The sequence below is a fragment of the Cherax quadricarinatus genome, chromosome 19, assembly GCF_038502225.1.
Source record: "Cherax quadricarinatus isolate ZL_2023a chromosome 19, ASM3850222v1, whole genome shotgun sequence".
Taxonomy (NCBI): Eukaryota; Metazoa; Arthropoda; class Malacostraca; order Decapoda; family Parastacidae; genus Cherax; species Cherax quadricarinatus.
In genome coordinates this window covers 37,859,000-37,881,040 of record NC_091310.1, presented here as the reverse complement: position 1 = coordinate 37,881,040, position 22,041 = coordinate 37,859,000, and the positions used below count along the sequence as shown (strand labels likewise).

At 38.2% G+C, this 22,041-nt stretch overlaps 1 protein-coding gene across 1 annotated transcript; it reads right to left on the bottom strand.

The window, feature by feature from the left end:
• Positions 1-4,475: 4,475 nt before the first annotated feature.
• On the bottom strand, positions 4,476-11,904 carry LOC128688170 (cuticle protein AM1199-like). Its single transcript, XM_053775878.2, has 3 exons — positions 11,835-11,904; positions 11,278-11,498; positions 4,476-4,800 (listed from the first exon to the last, which is right to left on the bottom strand). The coding sequence occupies exons 1-3, from the start codon at positions 11,841-11,843 to the stop codon at positions 4,605-4,607; spliced, it is 426 nt and encodes a 141-aa protein (XP_053631853.1). The 5' UTR covers positions 11,844-11,904; the 3' UTR covers positions 4,476-4,604.
• Between the last annotated feature and the right edge of the window lie 10,137 nt (positions 11,905-22,041).

Genomic DNA, 22,041 nt, shown 5'->3' with positions numbered 1-22,041 from the left:
CAGATACTGAAGGTTCAATGATCTTGAGTTTTAATAATTTGTCTACCTCTCGGTCAAATGCATCCCTAAGGTGAACTGGAACTGGGTATAATTTTCGTTTGATAGGATTGCCCGTCACTAAGTCAATCTTATGGACTACCGTGGAGGTAACACCTGGAATATCAGTAAAGACGTCTGAAAAGTTACTCACACATTGAAGTACTTCATGTCTCTTATGGTCATCCAAAGATTCATTAATATTAATGTTGGTTGCGTCCGAGAGGTCAAGAGTCACCAAGTCATGTAGTTCTTCATCATAGTCTTAGGTGTCAATTACGCACACCTTACATTCTTCAGTTGTCTTATCAAGTTCGTGTGGAAAAACTAAGTCAGTTATTAAGGCAGTTAACCGAATTTCTTCGGTAATATTTCTTAAGGATGATATGATAAAGCTTAGGTTTCCCCTTGACTTCTATGAGGTAGTCAACTTTCCCACAAATTTTTAATACCTTATGCGGACCTTTCCATGCTACTAATAATTTATTTGACTTAATCGGCAAAAGTACAAGAACTTCATCCCCTACGTTAAAACTTCTCCTCTGACTTTTGGAATTAAAATAAGTTTTGTACTGGTCCATTGACAAACTTAGGTTTTTCGAAACTATGTCAGAGGTCTCCTAAAGTTTGGATCTAAGGTCAAGGAGAAACTGGTAAGAAGACTGAACCTCAGCATTTACCTCCTCATTAGTCCATAAGTCATGAAGGATGGACAATGGACCTCTGGCCTGTCTACCATAGAGAAGTTCAAAAGGTGAAAACCCCAAAGAGTCACTGGGAACTTCCCTCATGGCAAACAAAGCACAGGGTAGGTAACGATGCCACTCCTTAGGTTTAAGGGAGCGAAGTTTCCTTAAAATGGACTTGAGAATCGAATGCTGGCTCTCAATCCTCCCATTACAGCTGGGATGATAGGGTGTGGTGAAGAGAGGCTTCACTCCCAGAAGTTTTTTTTTATATTTTATTTAAAGCAGTTCATAAAATATACATAGATAGTTACGTATATAAATGTGATATAAATATATATAAAAAGAGGCATTATCAGTGGCTCTGTTCCGGTCCACTAAGTAACACTATTCATAATGATTCTGATATACACCTAACTACATAACTAAGTTAGCTTCTCGGAGGGTTACCGGAATCTCACTGTGGGGGGCCTCCTCCTCATGAACCCAGGGGGCGGGCAAAGGGTTGGTCTCCTACCGGGGGATGCATGAGGGTGGGTTGGTTTAGGCTTCTTTGTTGTGTGGATAGTGGGAGGGTTATGAATAGAGTGGAAGGGAGATGAATGATGATTTTGGAATCTATGGTTATGTTCACTGCATACAGGATAACCTTAAAACCACGATGACTAAACCTTGGAATTTAAAAAAAAAAATATTTTTGATAATGTGCATAACCACACGAGAGTGGATATGATGTTAACTTGTCTATTGTTTAATATCGATAATGTGTTGAACCACACGAGTGGCTATGATGTTAACTTGTTTATTGTTTACTTTTGATAATGTGTGTAACCACACGAGTGGCTATGATGTTAACCTGTTTATTGTTTAATTTTGATAATGTGTTTAACCACACGAGAGTGGCTATGATGTTAACTTGTTTTATTGTTTAATTTTGATAAAGTGTTTAACCACACGAGAGTGGCTATGATGTTAACTTGTTTTATTGTTTAATTTTGATAAAGTGTTTAACCACACGAGAGTGGCTATGATAACTTTTTTAATGTTTAATATAGATATTGTTTTTACCCACATGAGAGTAGCTATAATATTAACTTGTTTAACGTTTAACATTGACAATGTGTATAATAACGTGAGATTGGCACTGGTAACTTTTTAATGTTACATATTGTTATCGTGTTTAACCACGTGAGAATGGCTAGGGTTTCAACTTGTAGTGGATAGTGGAAGTGTTGGATGTTAATGTTTACATAAGTGTATTATGAAGATCTTTGTGATTATATAACACTGTTTCTAGGTAGATTGTAGGTCGAGTTAGGTTATCTACGGTAATTTTGTATGTATGTTCACTCAGTGGACCGTTGTGGTACGAGTGTTGAATGTTCTGTCATTACATGTACCATTTCATGGTATGTTTATATTGCATCTTGTAATAGAATTTTAAATAAAATATAAAAAAAAAAAATTCAAGTTACAGAAACGTTGGGCTGTTATTGTATGTATAATGTTATGTCTTTTACTTGCGGGTGTTTCCTGCTCAATTTTTTTTGTGGTATGTGTTATTGCACTGTTTATTGTAGGCTTGGTTTGCCTACTGTTTAAGCTAATGTAATGTATAATTATATTTTTTTGAATGCTGTATTATATTTTGTTTACTTTGCAAGGGGTCTTATTGTACAGTGTTTTGGTAATTTTCTGTGCAGGAGCCATCTTGCTTTTTTCATTCCGTTAGGTGATGGAATATCCTTTAGTAAAAATATGAACAAAACATTCAGGATATGTAATGGGGTTGATGGTAGGCCATTGTATTTGCAGATGGCTAATTCATGTGTTATTTTAATTATTTATATGTTGTGCTGTATTTAAATAAAATATAAAAAAAAATGCAAAGGCAGCAGTAGTAATGAAATAAAGATGATGTAAACAGTCCATCAATCTTGAAGAAAAAAGTATTTGAGGTGGTGAGTCCCTCAGCCTGGAGAAGAGTTCAGCACCATGGTCTGGAACGATATCGTTCCAGACCATGGTGCTGAACATAGTCTGGAACGATATCGTTCCAGACCATGGTGCTGAACATAGTCTGGAACAATATCGTTCCAGACCATGGTGCTGAACATAGTCTGGAACGATATCGTTCCAGACCATGGTGCTGAACATAGTCTGGAACAATATCGTTCCAGCCCATGGTGCTGAACATAGTCTGGAACGATATCGTTCCAGACCATGGTGCTGAACATAGTCTGGAACAATATCGTTCCAGACCATGGTGCTGAACATAGTCTGGAACGATATCGTTCCAGACCATGGTGCTGAACATAGTCTGGAACGATATCGTTCCAGACTATGGTGCTGAACATAGTCTGGAACGATATCGTTCCAGACTGTTTCTTTACTACTGCTCCGTTTGTATTTGATTGAATACGTTTACAGTGGACCTAACTGTTGCACATGTGTCTTAATCATCACAATATTTCTTTCCTCGTAGCTTCAAATTGCTCAATTTAAAGATTAAAAAAGAAGGTAAATATGGCAACTTTTATATTTAATCGTCGCTACAAAACAAATCTACCAAATCAAATTATTTTCCCTCAGACGTCAGATTTTTTATTTCTCAGAATTAAATACGAACCTCCATCACCAGCTCATGGCCCCGTCCCTCAGCCTGAATATAATACAATGACAGTAACAAACTCCCAAATATAAGACCTTCACTTGACTCAGTCAAGTGTTCGCTGAGGATCACATAACGATATAAATAATTTTGGGGGGGGACCACATTACAAACTTTATGCAGGTCACTGTCAATGACTGGCACAGGTTCACCATCCCACCCAGTGATAGTATTCAGCCCTCTAAAAAAAAAAAAAAAAAAGATTGGAAGCCTTTATGCTTCATCTGGTTTTTTTAATCATTACAACCGGTGAGCAAAATATCACATTATCAAGGAACATAGTTCCTTGATAATGTGAGTAGTCACGAAAGTACTTGGAATTTCTCTATTCTTTCAGAGTGTTTGTTTTGCATATTCTGAAATCGCCTGTTTACTGTGATCTTATTGCGTATATATTATATATATATATATATATATATATATATATATATATATATATATATATATATATATATATATATATATATATATATATATATATATATATAACGAGGAGTGTATGTTTAAGGGCATAAATAATGCAACTTTACTGTAGTCGTTATATTAAGAAAGAGAACATGCTTGACCTACTGTGTACAGGCTGACCTGCAGTGTACAGGCTGACCTGCGGTGTACAGGCTGACCTGCAGTGTACAGGCTGACCTGCGGTGTACAGGCTGACCTGCGGTGTACAGGCTGACCTGCGGTGTACAGACTGACCTGCGGTATACAGGTACACTGCAGCCTTTACGATCTCATTGTAGTGGGTAGTCTTGAAACCTAACATCCAGATCCACCTGGCACATGGGAGATCACGGGAAAGGTAGAAAACTGAGTACTTAAAAGTCTACTCCGAGACTATTTGCTGGGGACTATCTACTTTTAATCTAAATTAAAGACTATCTGGCATTATCAAGGAGTATAAGTGAAAGCTAGAAAAACAGAAGGCTCTCTTCCCACACTGAAGCAAAGCAGAAACACACAATTAAGTCAACCGTTTCCAGCTGTCCCTTCCAGGATTTGTAAATAAAATTCGTATATCCCCAGGATAGTTTATTTTTGGACGGACGTACACAAGGCTGCAAGATGAGTGAGAGAGACAAGTCCATTACGTTTATTCTACAGCTATATAATACATCAATACAGCTATATAATACATCAATACATCTACTTCATCTAACTTCTTGATGGGGTCTTTGCTCTGGCGGGTTTCCGGCCTCGAAAAATTATTCTTATTTTCTGTTTACTCGAAAGCCATACTGGTCCCAGGTGATGCCTTGCCTGCGCTGCTCCTCGGCGATGCGGATCTGTTCGAGGGCGTGGGCGGGGAGTGGGTGGGGCGTGGGGATGAGCGGGGACTCAGCGCGGTAACCGAGTTCGTCAGCGACGTAGCGGACCTCAGCGAAGGTACCGTCAGGCAGGGTGAAGCTGTGGGTGCAGGAAATGGAGACTGAGATAAGATAAGATAAGATTTCGTTCGGATTTTTAACCCCGGAGGGTTAGCCACCCAGGATAACCCAAGAAAGTCAGTGCGTCATCGAGGACTGTCTAACTTATTTCCATTGGGGTCCTTAATCTTGTCCCCCAGGATGCGACCCACACCAGTCGACTAACACCCAGGTACCTATTTGCTGCTAGGTGAACAGGACAACAGGTGTAAGGAAACGTGTCGAAATGTTTCCACCCGCCGGGAATCGAACCCGGGCCCTCCGTGTGTGAAGCGGGAGCTTTAGCCACCAGGCCACCGGGCCACCTAGGTGGTTTTTCTTATGTTATGGTTAATAATATAAGTAAGGCAGCTGCTGCTGCCTTACTATGTATGAGAGTCACATAGTGGGGACCTAAGTCGTGTGTTAGTGTTATGTTACGCCACACAGGATAGTTTTAGTCCATCATGAAAGGAAATGTGTTACTCTAAGCTGGAAGATTTTAAGTACAGTCACGAGGCTATCGTGGTAGTTGTTGGGGGGATGGACGGGTGTTGGTGGTAGTAGTGGTGGTTGTTGGGAGGATGGACGGGTGTTGGTGGTAGTAGTGGTGGTTGTTGGGGGGATGGACGGGTGTTGGTGGTAGTAGTGGTGGTTGTTGGGAGGATGGACGGGTGTTGGTGGTTGCTGAGAGGATGGACGGATGTTGGTGGTAGTAGTGGTGGTTGTTGGGAGGATGGACTGGTGTTGGTGGTAGTAGTGGTAGTTTTAGAGGTGGTGGTTATAGTGGTGGTTATAGTGGTGGTACGAGATGGTTCGTGGATAACATGGAAGATTGGAAGTGAGGGATAACAAGTTAATTGTTATCCCTTACACAAGTTACTGCGCAAATATAACGGAAAAAGTCATAATAAAAAGAAAAATGTGATAAAACATTACATAATGGAAAGTTGAGGTAAAGTGAGACGATGAGTGGGAATGGAAGTTGATCAGTGGACCGCCACCAGGGTCACCCCTGCCACCAGGGTCACCCCTGCCACCAGGGTCACCCCTGCCACCAGGGTCACCCCTGCCACCAGGGTCACCCCTGCCACCAGGGTCACCCCTGCCACCAGGGTCACCCCTGCCACCCAGGTCACCCCAGCCACCAGGGTCACCCCTGCCACCAGGGTCACCCCTGCCACCAGGGTCACCCCTGCCACCAGGGTCACCCCAGCCACCAGGGTCACCCCAGCCACCCGGGTCACCCACTGTCACCAGGGTCACCCCTGCCACCAGGGTCACCCCTGCCACCGGGGTCACCCCTGCCACCAGGGTCACCCCAGCCACCAGGGTCACCCCAGCCACCCGGGTCACCCACTGCCACCAGGGTCACCCCTGCCAACAGGGTCACCCCTGACAGCAAGGTCACCTCCTGCCACTAGGGTCACGCCCTGTCACCCATACTGTTTCCTGATACACTTCAACGACCCCACCAGGAGGCAGAGGTTCTGCAACACAACAAACAGTACGTACACACAAACATAACACACAGTACGCACACACACAATAAATACACACACACACACACACACACATACACACACCGCCGTTCAGACGAGCATAACAAGATAAAAGTTGAAATCCTCAATATAACAAGCGACCCAACGCACGTTCTCACGACACTGTGGGTGTGGGTGCTGCTTGAGTCAGGTCCAGGAAGCACAAGACAATCACTTGAGGATGCCATTGTCTTGTGATCATCAGTTCTCCTTCTCTCACACCACCTTGAACTCTCCACACGCCCACACTCAAATAATTTGACATTTTTAACCCCCTGGGAAGTTAAAAATCGCATATTAAATGTTAACGTCACGATGAATCAAAAAGCGGTCTTTTATCTTCTGGTAATTCTACTGATTCCATTGATTGTTTGGCTTGCGAAATGTTGTTTTTCTTTTAACAAGTGGGAGTTGGTGCGTGTTTTTTCTCAGTGGTAAATCTCTTTTATATTGTATTTCGTCTTAATTTGTGAACATATTCCCACTGAGAAATCGAATCTTTGATCTCTCGTTTCTGTCTCGTCTCGTCGTGGAATTACGCTAATGAGGTTGTTCGGAAAGTGAAAGTTTTATTATTTTTTTAGCGCACCAGCAGTCTCTCAGTAGGTATCTTTCCAGAAGTGGGCAGACCTAAGAATTCAGATGAGCCTCCCACGTGCAGCATCCTGAGCCCTCCTTCAGGGTGCAGGCACTGTTCTGTATATATATATATGTATATATATATATATATATATATATATATATATATATATATATATATATATATATATATATATATATATATATATATATACCCATCTCTTTCTCTCTCTGTATATATATATCTCTTTCAGTATACACAGAGATACACACTTCTCTGTGTCTATATACTGAGAGATTGCAATATATAGGGAAATATATTGACCGAATGATACATACACTTTTAATAGTCAATATATGTAATGCTTTCTGGCCAACACTTGTAGACTTGGCTCATCAAGCAACGATAGTTTTGTCAAACAAGATGAGAACATATCCGCTCTTGCTGTAACTAAGATAAAATTAATTTATACATCACGTTGTTAATATAGGTTTTTGATATACAATGTTACTAACTAAATTGTGGCTGACTTTAGATTAGTTGACTAAAGGTAAAATCAATCATATTACTTAAATTTAATTATGGTGTTAGTTGAAGTTGCTTAGTTAATTTTAGTGGAAAAAAATCGTACTTTGTGAAATTCACTTGAAAATGACTCGGTACAAAAGAATAAATTAGAAGGAATTATATATATTTTTGGGAAATTCAGCTACATCACTCAGTGACGTACGTATATACCTTGAGTACACACACACACACACAACCACACACACACACACAAACACCACACACACACACACACAAACACACACATACACACAAACACACACACACACACACAAACACACAAGCACACACACAAACACACAAACACACACACACACACACACACACACACAAACACACAAGCACACACACAAACACACACAAACATACACACACACACACACACAAACACACACACACACACACACACACACACACACACAAACACACATAAACACACACACACAAACACACACACACACAAACACATACACAAACACACACACACACACACACACACACACACAAACACACACAGGCGCGCTCGCGCGCACACACACACAAACACACACACACCTCTACGAGCACATCTCGTTGAGCGAAGCTCAGCAGACACTTTCAAGATTATAAAATGTTACGAAAGAGTCGACTAGAGAGACTTAGTGACTCCATCAACTGGCAGAACAAGCCGCCATAACTATAAACAAAGGAAGAACAGCTTATGCAAGGATCAGAGAGGTTTTTGTTCTCGGTGGAAAAACAATGGAAAGGTTTGCAACAGGACGCAGGTTTTTCATAACAAACAGAACCCGAAAGAAGAATCACAGATAAACATTAAACACGTGAGGGCTCGATACGGCGTAACCTATTAGTGGCCCTATATATCCCAAACAACAAGACCTAAACACAGAGAAGAAGTTAGGAAGCATTTCTTCAGCGTCGGGGCAGTAGAGGGCTGAAGCAAAGAACGTAGCGAGAGAAGCAGAAGCAATTCATGGCTTCACAACGAGATGCCATGCGTCGAAATGTACTCAGCCAACAGGAAGTTAAGAGGCGGGGCTGAGAAACAAATGCCCAAAAACTTGCACTCTCCTCCACTCTGTGATTGCACTCAACTCCTCCCAAAGATGAGTCACTCTTATGCCGTTGGGAGGGATTCCTTGGGCAGAGCTTGGGTGACTAGTGTCTCCCATGTACTGTGCCTGGGTGACTACTGTCTCTCAAGCACTGTGCTTGGGTGACTACTGTCTCTCATGCACCTTGGGTGACTACTGTCTCTTATGCACTGTGCTTGAGTGACTACTGTCTCTCAGGCACCTTGGGTGACTACTGTCTCTCAGGCACCTTGGGTGACTACTGTCTCCCAACCTCTGCTCACATATGACCAATTTAGCTTTTTTTTCAAATTCGGGTATATTTTCATGTAAAAATTTCAGCTCATTGTGTCCAACAATCTGGGGATTTTCATTAATAAAAGAACTGAAACACAGAAGTGTTTCGAATAGATTTTCTCGTAAACATTTAACTCAGAACTACAAAATATTTTATAAATAAACACTATACTACAACACTGGTGAGATTCTTTGTAAGAAAAACATTGTGAATATTGACGAAAAAAATCCTTACTAGCGTTGTCCCACAAGGTTTACTGTGATCAGTAAGGTTCTACAAGGATTACTGTGACCAGCAGGGTTCTACAAGGATTACTGTGACCAGTAGGGTTCTACAAGGATTACTGTGACCAGTAGGGTTCTACAAGGATTACTGTGACCAGTAGGGTTCTACAAGGATTATTGTGACCAGTAGGGTTCTACAAGGATTACTGTGACCAGTAGGGTTCTACAAGGATTATTGTGACCAGTAGGGTTCTACAAGGATTACTGTGACCAGTAGGGTTCTACAAGGATTATTGTGACCAGTAGGGTTCTACAAGGATTATTGTGACCAGTAGGGTTCTACAAGGAACATTGTGACCAGTAGGGTTCTACAAGGATTACTGTGACCAGTAGGGTTCTACAAGGATTATTGTGACCAGTAGGGTTCTACAAGGATTACTGTGACCAGTAGGGTTCTACAAGGATTATTGTGACCAGTAGGGTTCTACAAGGATTACTGTGACCAGTAGGGTTCTACAAGGATTATTGTGACCAGTAGGGTTCTACAAGGATTATTGTGACCAGTAGGGTTCTACAAGGAACATTGTGACCAGTAGGGTTCTACAAGGATTACTGTGACCAGTAGGGTTCTACAAGGATTATTGTGACCAGTAGGGTTCTACAAGGATTACTGTGACCAGTAGGGTTCTACAAGGATTATTGTGACCAGTAGGGTTCTACAAGGATTATTGTGACCAGTAGGGTTCTACAAGGAACATTGTGACCAGTAGGGTTCTACAAGGATTACTGTGACCAGTAGGGTTCTACAAGGATTATTGTGACCAGTAGGGTTCTACAAGGATTATTGTGACCAGTAGGGTTCTACAAGGAACATTGTGACCAGTAGGGTTCTACAAGGATTACTGTGACCAGTAAGGTTCTACAAGGATTATTGTGACCAGTAGGGTTCTACAAGGATTATTGTGACCAGTAGGGTTCTACAAGGAACATTGTGACCAGTAGGGTTCTACAAGGATTACTGTGACCAGTAGGGTTCTACAAGGATTATTGTGACCAGTAGGGTTCTACAAGGATTATTGTGACCAGTAGGGTTCTACAAGGATTATTGTGACCAGTAGGGTTCTACAAGGAACATTGTGACTTGGGTTTCCCATAAGAATCATTGTCATCTGTGGGTGTCAATAAAATATCATGTTAATGGTATATTAAGTAGGATACTGTTAGTGTCATATCGTAGAAATGTGAATTAGAGTCACTATAGGTCAACGGCGCTGACCTGTGGAAAATCATACCCTTGAACTGCCCGCGGGCATGAGGCAGTTACGACGCGGCGACAGTTTGTGCTATCAGACGGCACATCATTTCAACGTAGTAAACCTGGGCAGAGCCTTTGTGTACTACTCCATCATCTCCATTTATATTACTTGAACCCATCCATAGTGTGTTGCCAGCACAACCTGTCTCACTGATGTCTACATCATAACTGATCATGCCCGCGGGCAGTGCCAGGGTATGAACTTCCACAGGTCAGTATCGCTGACCTATAGTGACTTTAACTCATCAGTCATATTTCTATGACGTGACACTAGGTAACGGTATCCTACTTAACATGCCATTGACATGACATACTTCTGACATAAGAACATAAGAAAGGAGGAACACTGTAGTAGACCTGTTGGCCCATACTGGGCAAGTCCTTCACTAATCTAACCCACAAGAATCAGTATCACAGGTGGTGCCCCAACAGGATCAGTATCACTAGAGGAAGATAACGTATTGATAACTCCAAATATAATCATAAAATAATCTAAGAAAATATCCGAGACCAATCTTCTTGGGATCCTCAATAAAACTGAAAAATAAGAGGACAGAAAATTTCTTACTGAGAAAAAAGTGGCACATAAAAGGCCACTAGGAAACATCTTTTCTTAGAGTTGAAGACTGTACTAGTGGAATCCAAGAGGAGGCATGAGTTAGACAAAAATCCAGGAATGTTGAGGAATTATGTGAAGAAAACTCAATGGTGTGAAGACGTGACAACCGATCACAGCTTCATTTCTGTACTCACAAATGGGAAGTGACACAAAGACGTGCATGCACACACACACACACACACACACACACACACACACACACACACACACACACACACACACACACACACACACACACACACACACACTTAGACGTCTGACCTGTACGATCCTTGTATATTGCTCTGGCCTTTAGAGCCCGGTGTTCCGACGGCGCTCACAACGATGCCGTTCTCGGTCTCAAAGTCATAGTTGAAGTTGCCGTCACCGTAGTCCTGGCGGTTGTCCTTAATGATGGCGATGGGCCGGTAGTCTTTTCGGTCGAGCTGGCTACCGAACTGCGGGGCGGCGGCGGCGACGGCGGCCAGACAGGCGAGAACCACCTACAGGCGAAACACAGTTAACCTCAATGTCTCTCCCAGTTTCAACGAAAGAAACTCGTTTCTTCAAATGCAGAATGAAAATGAATTATAAAAAAGAGCCAACCCATTTTGAGAACTCACATCAAATCCCATAATAAATTTTGCTTCACCAGACGTAAATCATTAACTAAACAGCGCCTGGGGTATGAGAGGAAATCAGATTTGATCAGTGATAGGAGAGGTTAACTTCAAACTTCAAATCACTAGATCAAGAGCCCTTCACCAGCATCAGATCTTCCCAATACCCCCTTGAAGGCACTAAAACACTAAGGCACTGTATTACGCCTCGCCACTCACAGACTGCATGACTGAGGACGGAACTGAAGACTCAGACTGCCTGAAGACGTCGAAGAGGGTGACTGCTCCAGGTTTGGGTGGGGACTTATATACAGCCAGCCCCGAGGTCATGATTGTGTTCTTCCTCTCCTCCCCGCGTTCCCCCCCTCACTCCTTCACCCCTTCCTTCCCCTTCACCCATCTCCGTCTCTTCCTTTCCTATCGTGGGTCTCCCCTCCCTCGTCACCCAGACGAGGGTAATACCAGAGGTTCTCAAGGATGAATCGGAGTGATAGCTAAATTAGGGATGAGTTAATGAATGGGTGAGTTCAGACTGCTGCTAAGTCCAGGACTTTGTTATGTTCAGATAATGACTAAGACCAGAATGCGGATGAATGCAGATTGTCGTTGAGTCCAAAGTGTGATCGTTTGCAACACTAGAGTATCTTTGAAGACGTTTTGCCAACCTGTGGCTTCATCAGTTCAGTGCAGAGATCATATGTGAGGGCAGTAGAAGATAAGGTAATCAGTCCCTCAGCCTTGCAGAACTGACAACAGCAGCATGGATAAAAACCACTGACTGGAGAAACGTCTTCAAAGAAAGATACCCAGGTGTTACACAAGTGTCGATTTCCTCACCACAACACTTTCAACCGTCACAAGACGTTCATCATGGGAGCCCACGTAGATCCATAACAAATGTAGCACTGTTGTTGAGGAAATTTAAGGACTCTTGTGTTCTCCATCCATTATGTTCTTTGTTCTCTCTTGCTTTCTCTCTCCTCCTTAACTTCTTTCCACACTTCCTACTATTCCTTCTTTTACTTCATGTCTTCCTCCATCCCTCCCTTCATCCTTCACTCTTCCTACTAGTTTTTCTCCCTTCCATCCTCCTTTTCCACCCTCTCTCCCCTTTCTTCCGTTTCTCTCTCCCACAACTCTAATCTTCCCTCCTCTCCCTGTTCTCATCATTCCTTTAATCTGCCATCTTCCTCTCTATATTTCTCCCTTTTTCCTCGTCTCTCACACACACACACACACTTCTTCTCTGCCTTTACAAGACCCTTTGACAGTCAAGACAATGCCATAATTACTTAATAATAATAATAATAATAATACCAATAATAATATTTATAAAAACAATAATAATAATAATAATAATAATAATAATAATAATAATAATAATAATAATAATAATCATTGTTATGCCAGGTAAGGCTCAACAAAGAGCCACGTTTCCCATATCTCGTTTAAAATCATTTTTATTGCCTATTATCGTACTTAATGTTTCAACCTTGGTTTTAGAATTTTCTATTGAAATTACCATGCATTGTTATATATATATATATATATATATATATATATATATATATATATATATATATATATATATATATATATCTATATTAAGATAGTTTGTTAGAGGTGCGTGTATGTATGTATGTATGAGCATTTGTGTGTGTATGCATGTATATGTGCATGTGTATGTGTGTGTGTGTGTGTGTGTGTGTGTGTGTGTGTGTGTGTGTCCGTGTGTGTGTCTTTATGTGTGCGTGTATGTGTGTGTGTATGTGTGTTTGTGGGTGGATGGTTGAATCAGTATATTTTAAAGGCTCTAGCCAATAGACACTTGTTGATGTGGGGGAGAAGTGCAGGTGTAAAGAGTAGTTGTGTGCGAGTGTTAAAATATCGTCTCAGACCGGAAGAAAACAAAAGAACTGAACAAAAGAATGGAACAACTGTTCTGAAGACAGATCTTCGTCTTCCTCTTCTTCTTCGTCTTCTTCTGTGCTTACAGGATGTTCTCTCACCTTCCCGAGGGCAGGTGAGTCAGTAGCCACAAGTAATGACGATAACACGACTCGGAAATTACCATTATATATAACAGGACATCAATTACACTTTGCATTTACGTGGGAACGAAGCTTACGTCTTTAACTGAGAAATATTATGATAATATTACCACTGTACCTAATGTAACCTAATCCAGGCTTTAACTTATATAACCCATCAGACTAACACTAACAATATACTACAAAACAACATTAACAGTATACAACAAAACAGTATTAACAATATACTACAAAACAACATTAACAATATACTACAAAACAACATTAACAGTATACAACAAAACAGTATTAACAATATACTACAAAACAACATTAACAATATACTACAAAACAACATTAACAATATACTACAAAACAACATTAACAATATACTACAAAACAGAATTAACAATATACTACAAAACAGAATTAACAATATACTAAAAACAGTATTAACAATATACTACAAAACAACATTAACAATATACTACAAAACAACATTAACAATATACTACAAAACAACATTAACAATATACTACAAAACAATATTAACAATATACTACAAAACAACATTAACAATATACTACAAAACAGAAGTAACAATATACTAAAAACAGTATTAACAATATACTACAAAACAACATTAACAATATACTACAAAACAATATCAACAATATACTACAAAACAACATTAACAATATACTACAAAACAATATTAACAATATACTACAAAACAACATTAACAATATACTACAAAACAACATTAACAATATACTACAAAACAACATTAACAATATACTACAAAACAACATTAACAATATACTACAAAACAACATTAACAATATACTACAAAACAACATTAACAATATACTACAAAACAACATTAACAATATACTACAAAACAACATTAACAATATACTACAAAACAACATTAACAGTATACAACAAAACAGAATTAACAATATACTAAAAACAGTATTAACAATATACTACAAAACAACATTAACAATATACTACAAAACAACATTAACAATATACTACAAAACAACATTAACAATATACTACAAAACAACATTAACAATATACTACAAAACAACATTAACAATATACTACAAAACAATATTAACAATATACTGCAAAACAACATTAACAATATACTACAAAACAATATTAACAATATACTACAAAACAACATTAACAATATACTACAAAACAACATCAACAATATACTACAAAACAACATTAACAATATACTACAAAACAACATTAACAATATACTACAAAACAACATTAACAATATACTACAAAACAATATTAACAATATACTACAAAACAACATTAACAATATACTACAAAACAATATTAACAATATACTACAAAACAACATTAACAATATACTACAAAACAACATCAACAATATACTACAAAACAACATTAACAATATACTACAAAACAACATTAATAATATACTACAAAACAACATTAACAATATACTACAAAACAACATCAACAATATACTACAAAACAACATTAATAATATACTACAAAACAATATTAACAATATACTACAAAACAACATTAACAATATACTACAAAACAATATTAACAATATACTACAAAACAACATTAACAATATACTACAAAACAACATTAACAATATACTACAAAACAACATTAACAATATACTACAAAACAATATTAACAATATACTACAAAACAACATTAACAATATACTACAAAACAATATTAACAATATACTACAAAACAACATTAACAATATACTACAAAACAACATTAACAATATACTACAAAACAACATTAACAATATACTACAAAACAATATTAACAATATACTACAAAACAATATTAACAATATACTACAAAACAATATTAATATACTACAAAACAACATTAACAATATACTACAAAACAATATTAACAGTATACTACAAAACAATATTAACAATATACTACAAAACAACATTAACAATATACTACAAAACAATATACTACAAAACAACATTAATAATATACTACAAAACAACATTAACAATATACTACAAAACAACATCAACAATATACTACAAAACAACATTAATAATATACTACAAAACAATATTAACAATATACTACAAAACAACATTAACAATATACTACAAAACAATATTAACAATATACTACAAAACAACATTAACAATATACTACAAAACAACATTAACAATATACTACAAAACAACATTAACAATATACTACAAAACAATATTAACAATATACTACAAAACAATATTAGCAATATACTATAAAACAATATTAACAATATACTACAAAACAACATTAACAATATACTACAAAACAATATTAATATACTACAAAACAATATTAACAATATACTACAAAACAATATTAACAATATACTACAAAACAATATTAACAATATACTACAAAACAATATTAACAGTATACTACAAAACAATATTAACAATATACTACAAAACAATATTAACAATATACTACAAAACAATATTAACAATATACTACAAAACAATATTAACAATATACTACAAAACAATATTAACAATATACTACAAAACAATATTAACAATATACTACAAAACAACATTAACAATATACTACAAAACAATATTAATATACTACAAAACAACATTAACAATATACTACAAAACAATATTAATATACTACAAAACAACATTAACAATATACTACAAAACAATATTAACAATATACTACAAAACAATATTAACAATATACTACAAAACAATATTAACAATATACTACAAAACAATATTAACAATATACTACAAAACAACATTAACAATATACTACAAAACAACATTAACAATATACTACAAAACAATATTAACAATATACTACAAAACAACATTAACAATATACTACAAAACAATATTAACAATATACTACAAAACAACATTAACAATATACTACAAAACAATATTAACAATATACTACAAAACAACATTAACAATATACTACAAAACAATATTAACAATATACCACAAAACAACATTAACAATATACTACAAAACAATATTAACAATATACTACAAAACAACATTAACAATATACTACAAAACAATATTAACAATATACTACAAAACAATATTAACAATATACTACAAAACAACATTAACAATATACTACAAAACAACATTAACAATATACTACAAAACAATATTAACAATATACGTACTACATACTAACACTAACAAAGTGCTACACTAGCACTAACAAAGTGCTACACTAGCACTAACAAAGTGCTACACTAGCACTAACAAAGTGCTACACTAGCACAAAGTGCTACACTAGCACAAAGTGCTACACTAGCACTAGCAAAGTGCTACACTAGCACTAACAAAGTGCTACACTAGCACTAACAAAGTGCTACACTAGCATAAGCAAAGTGCTACACTAGCACTAACAAAGTGCTACACTAGCACAAAGTGCTACACTAGCACTAACAAAGTGCTACACTAGCACTAACAAAGTGCTACACTAGCACTAACAAAGTGCTACACTAGCACAAAGTGCTACACTAGCACTAACAAAGTGCTACACTAGCACTAACAAAGTGCTACACTAGCCCTAACAAAGTGCTACACTAGCACTAACAAAGTGCTACACTAGCACTAACAAAGTGCTACACTAGCACTAACAAAGTGCTACACTAGCACAAAGTGCTACACTAGCACTAACAAAGTGCTACACTAGCACTAACAAAGTGCTACACTAACAAAGTGCTACACTAACAAAGTGCTACACTAGCACTAACAAAGTGCTACACTAGCACTAACAAAGTGCTACACTAGCACTAACAAAGTGCTACACTAGCACTAACAAAGTGCTACACTAGCACTAACAAAGTGCTACACTAGCACTAACAAAGTGCTACACTAGCACAAAGTGCTACACTAGCACTAACAAAGTGCTACACTAGCACTAACAAAGTGCTACACTAGCACAAAGTGCTACACTAGCACTAACAAAGTGCTACACTAGCACTAACAAAGTGCTTCACTAGCACTAACAAAGTGCTACACTAGCACTAACAAAATGCTACACTAGCACTAACAAAGTGCTTCACTAGCACTAACAAAGTGCTACACTAGCACTAACAAAGTGCTACACTAGCACTAACAAAGTGCTACACTAACAAAGTGCTACACTAACAAAGTGCTACACTAGCACTAACAAAGTGCTACACTAGCACTAACAAAGCGCTACACTAACAAAGTTCTACACTAACAAAGTGCTACACTAGCACTAACAAAGTGGTACACTAGCCCTAACAAAGTGCTACACTAGCACTAACAAAGTGCTACACTAGCACTAACAAAGTGCTACACTAGCACTAACAAAGTGCTACACTAACAAAGTGCTACACTAACAAAGTGCTACACTAACAAAGTGCTACACTAGCACTTACTAGTTCCGTTCTTCAGGTGGAACAAGACGTCACGTGGTAATATCACTGTCTTGTTTTTGCTCCCGTCACTGCTACAGTGATTTGCGAGTCAGTGTTGTAACGTGACAGTCTTACATGGAAGGGGAGTGTATGTTCTCACTTGTGTACTCACCTATATGTGGTTGCAGGGATCGAGTCACAGCTCCTGGCCCTGCCTCTTCGCTGGTCGCTTCTATTATTATTACTGTTGTTGTTTGTTGTTGTTGTTGTTATTATTATTATTATTATTATTATTATTATTATTATTATTATTATTATTATTATTATTATTATTATTATTATTATTATTATTATTATTAATATATTATTATTATTATCATTATTCCCCTCAAGGAAGGTTCCTTGATGTTGGTGAGGGGCTCTTGATTTAGGGAATTGGATCTGTGCTCCAGTTCCCCGAATTAAGCCTGAATGCCTTCCACATCCCCCCCCCGTCAGGCGCTGTATAATCCTCCGGGTTTAGCGCTTCCCCTTTGATTATAATAATAATGATATTATTATTATTATTATAATTATTATTATTAATTTTATTACTAATAACATCATATTCTTTTCGTGCGCTAAACCAACGTGAGGTCATTCAGAGCCAGGCGTGGTGCAGGCTCGATTCTCCGTTAGCTACTGAGAGACTGAATCTCTACCCAGCTGTACTCGTCCATCTGTTGTGTGAAACAGAGGCAACGGGACTCTCCAAAAGAAACAGTCAACAATTAACAGGAAGGAAAACACTTGACTTTTTTTAATTGGCAACAAGTTTATTCCTTTTGTCGACACAAAAAAAAAACAACAACAACAGACCTTTTACAGCTGAGTTTTTAAAAGGCAAGGAATATAGCTTATAGTGTAAGGAATATAATATATAGAGTAAAGAATATAGCTTATGTGCAAGGAATATAGGTAATATTGCAAGGAATATAACTTATATGCACGAAATATAAGTTACAGTGCAGTTAATTTAGTTTATTGTGTAACGAATATAGATTACAGTGCATGGAATATAGGTTACAGTGCAAGGAATATAGGTTACAGTGCAAGGAATATAGGTTACAGTGCAAGGAATATAGGTTACAGTGCAAGGAATATAGGTTACAGTGCAAGGAATATAGGTTACAGTGCAAGGAATATAGGTTACAGTGCAAGGAATATAGGTTACAGTGCAAGGAATATAGGTTACAGTGCAAGGAATATAGGTTACAGTGCAAGGAATATAGGTTACAGTGCAAGGAATATAGGTTACAGTGCAAGGAATATAGGTTACAGTGCAAGGAATATAGGTTACAGTGCAAGGAATATAGGTTACAGTGCAAGGAATATAGGTTACAGTGCAAGGAATATAGGTTACAGTGCAAGGAATATAGGTTACAGTGCAAGGAATATAGGTTACAGTGCAAGGAATATAGATTATAATGCAAGAAATGTAGCTTAAATGCAAGGAATATAGCTAACAGTTCAGTGTTAGGTATATTTATCATGTATAGCCCCAGATATACCCAGTAGATACCAAAAAGTTGTATCACTACCGCCATCTTACAAGATGGAAATCAAAATATACTTTTATTTTGAGGTACAATTTTAGAAATGTCTATAAGTTCCACAATTATCATTATACTAAACTGAGATGCAAGCTACACTAAGTAGACTTGAACACCACCAACCAGATCGATTGCATTTCGTTCCTGCCTGGCGGTCACAAGCGTCGTTCCTCAAGGATCAGTTTTAGACCCGCTGTTGTTCTTCATACTTCATAATCACGACCTCGATGAAGGAATGATCAGCGGCGTGAGTAAATTTACTGATGGATATAAAATCATAAGTCAAGAGAGTTATTGACATTATTGATACGTTATGTTTAAGAGGATAAAGGTGCCAGGGAGGAGGTAAACAAGAGTATAAGGCAGAGAGATCAGTTCTGTGTTAGTTCCCCAGGTGTTCTTGAGACTGGAGACCTCCACCCACGCTGCCACACTGGCCTGCGCGAGGCAGGTCCAATTCTCCCACCGGCTTGACCTAGTGAGGTCAGACACGTCATTTCTACTTCTTTTCCATCGATCTTATGGTGTAAAATAGAAAAAAGAAGGCCTACAGATAGCCATAATTATATATTTATAATGATTTCAGTTAAATTTCCTCTGAGGCGATGTTTGGAGAGTCGACGTCCACGGAAGGCGTTGGTGAAGGCGGAAAGACATGGGAATGGGCGGTTAGGACTTGGGCGTGGGCGTGGGAATGCTCAGTGCGCCTCGGCAAGGAAAACCAGGTAGTTGGTGTGACGGAGCAACTCTGCCCAGGAAATAAACCCCCACCTGGGAGGACATAAACGTAAACAATAGCGAAGCTTTTGTTTTCCTTCAGCATATATCTACGTGGTGTGTTGTGATGCACTCTAGTATACTGTGATGTACTCTAGTGTACTGTGATGTACTCTAGCGTACTGTGATGTACTCTAGTGTACTGTGTTGTACTCTGGTGTACTGTGATGTAGTCTAGTGCACTATGATGTACTCTAGTGTACTGTGATGTACTCTAGTGTACTGTGATGTACTCTAGTATACTGTGATGTACTCTAGCGTACTGTGATATACTCTAGCGTACTGTGATGTACTCTAGTGTACTGTGATGTACTCTGGTGTACTGTGATGTAGTCTAGTGCACTATGATGTACTCTAGTGTACTGTGATGTACTCTAGTGTACTGTGATGTACTCTAGTATACTGTGATGTACTCTAGCGTACTGTGATATGCTCTAGCGTACTGTGATGTACTCTAGTGTACTGTGATGTACTCTGGTGTACTGTGATGTACTCTAGTATACTGTGATGTACTCTAGCGTACTGTGAGATACTCTAGCGTACTGTGATGTACTCTAGTGTACTGTGATGTACTCTAGTGTACTGTGATATACTCTAGTGTAATGTGATATACTCTAGCGTACTGTGATGTACTCTAGTGTACTGTGATGTACTCTAGTGTACTGTGATGTACTCTAGTATACTGTGATGTACTCTAGCGTACTGTGATATACTATAGCGTACTGTGATGTACTCTAGTGTACTGTGATGTACTCTGGTGTACTGTGATGCACTCTAGTATACTGTGATGTACTCTAGTGTACTGTGATGCACTCTAGTGTACTGTGATGTACTCTGGTGTACTGTGATGTACTCTAGTGTACTGTGATGTACTCTGGTGTACTGTGATGTAGTCTAGTGCACTGTGATGTACTCTGGTGTACTGTGATGTACTCTAGTGTACTGTGATGTACTCTAGTGTACTGTGATGTACTCTGGTGTACTGTGATGTAGTCTAGTGCACTGTGATGTACTCTAGTGTACTGTGATGTGCTCTGGTGTACTGTGATGTAGTCTAGTGCACTGTGATATACTCTAGCGTACTGTGATGTACTCTGGTGTACTGTGATGTAGTCTGGTGCACTGTGATGTACTCTAGTGTACTGTGATGTACTCTGGTGTACTGTGATGTAGTCTAGTGCACTGTGATGTGCTCTAGTGTACTGTGATGTACTCTAGTGTACTGTGATGTCCTCTAGTGTACTGTGATGTCCTCTAGTGTACTGTGGTGCACTGTGATGTACCCTAATGTACTGATATGTAGTCTAGTGCACTGTGATGTACTCTAGTGTACTGTGATGCACTCTAGTGTACTGTGGTGCACTGTGATGTACTCTAATGTACTGTGATGTACACTAGTGTACCAACTGTGATGTACTCTAGTGTACTGTGATATACTTTAGTGTACTGTGGTGTACGCTAGAGTACGTGGTGTGTTGTGATGTACTCTAGTGTACTGTAGTATATTGTCATGTACTCTAGCGTACTGTGATGTACTCTGGTGTACTGTGATGTAATCTAGTGCACTGTGATGTACTCTAGTGTAC

Coding starts and splice junctions, on each gene's coding strand:
- LOC128688170 (XM_053775878.2), bottom strand. Junction 4,801..11,277: donor AATATACAAGGATCGTACAG/GTCAGACGTCTA, acceptor CTGCACCCACAG/CTTCACCCTGCCTGACGGTA.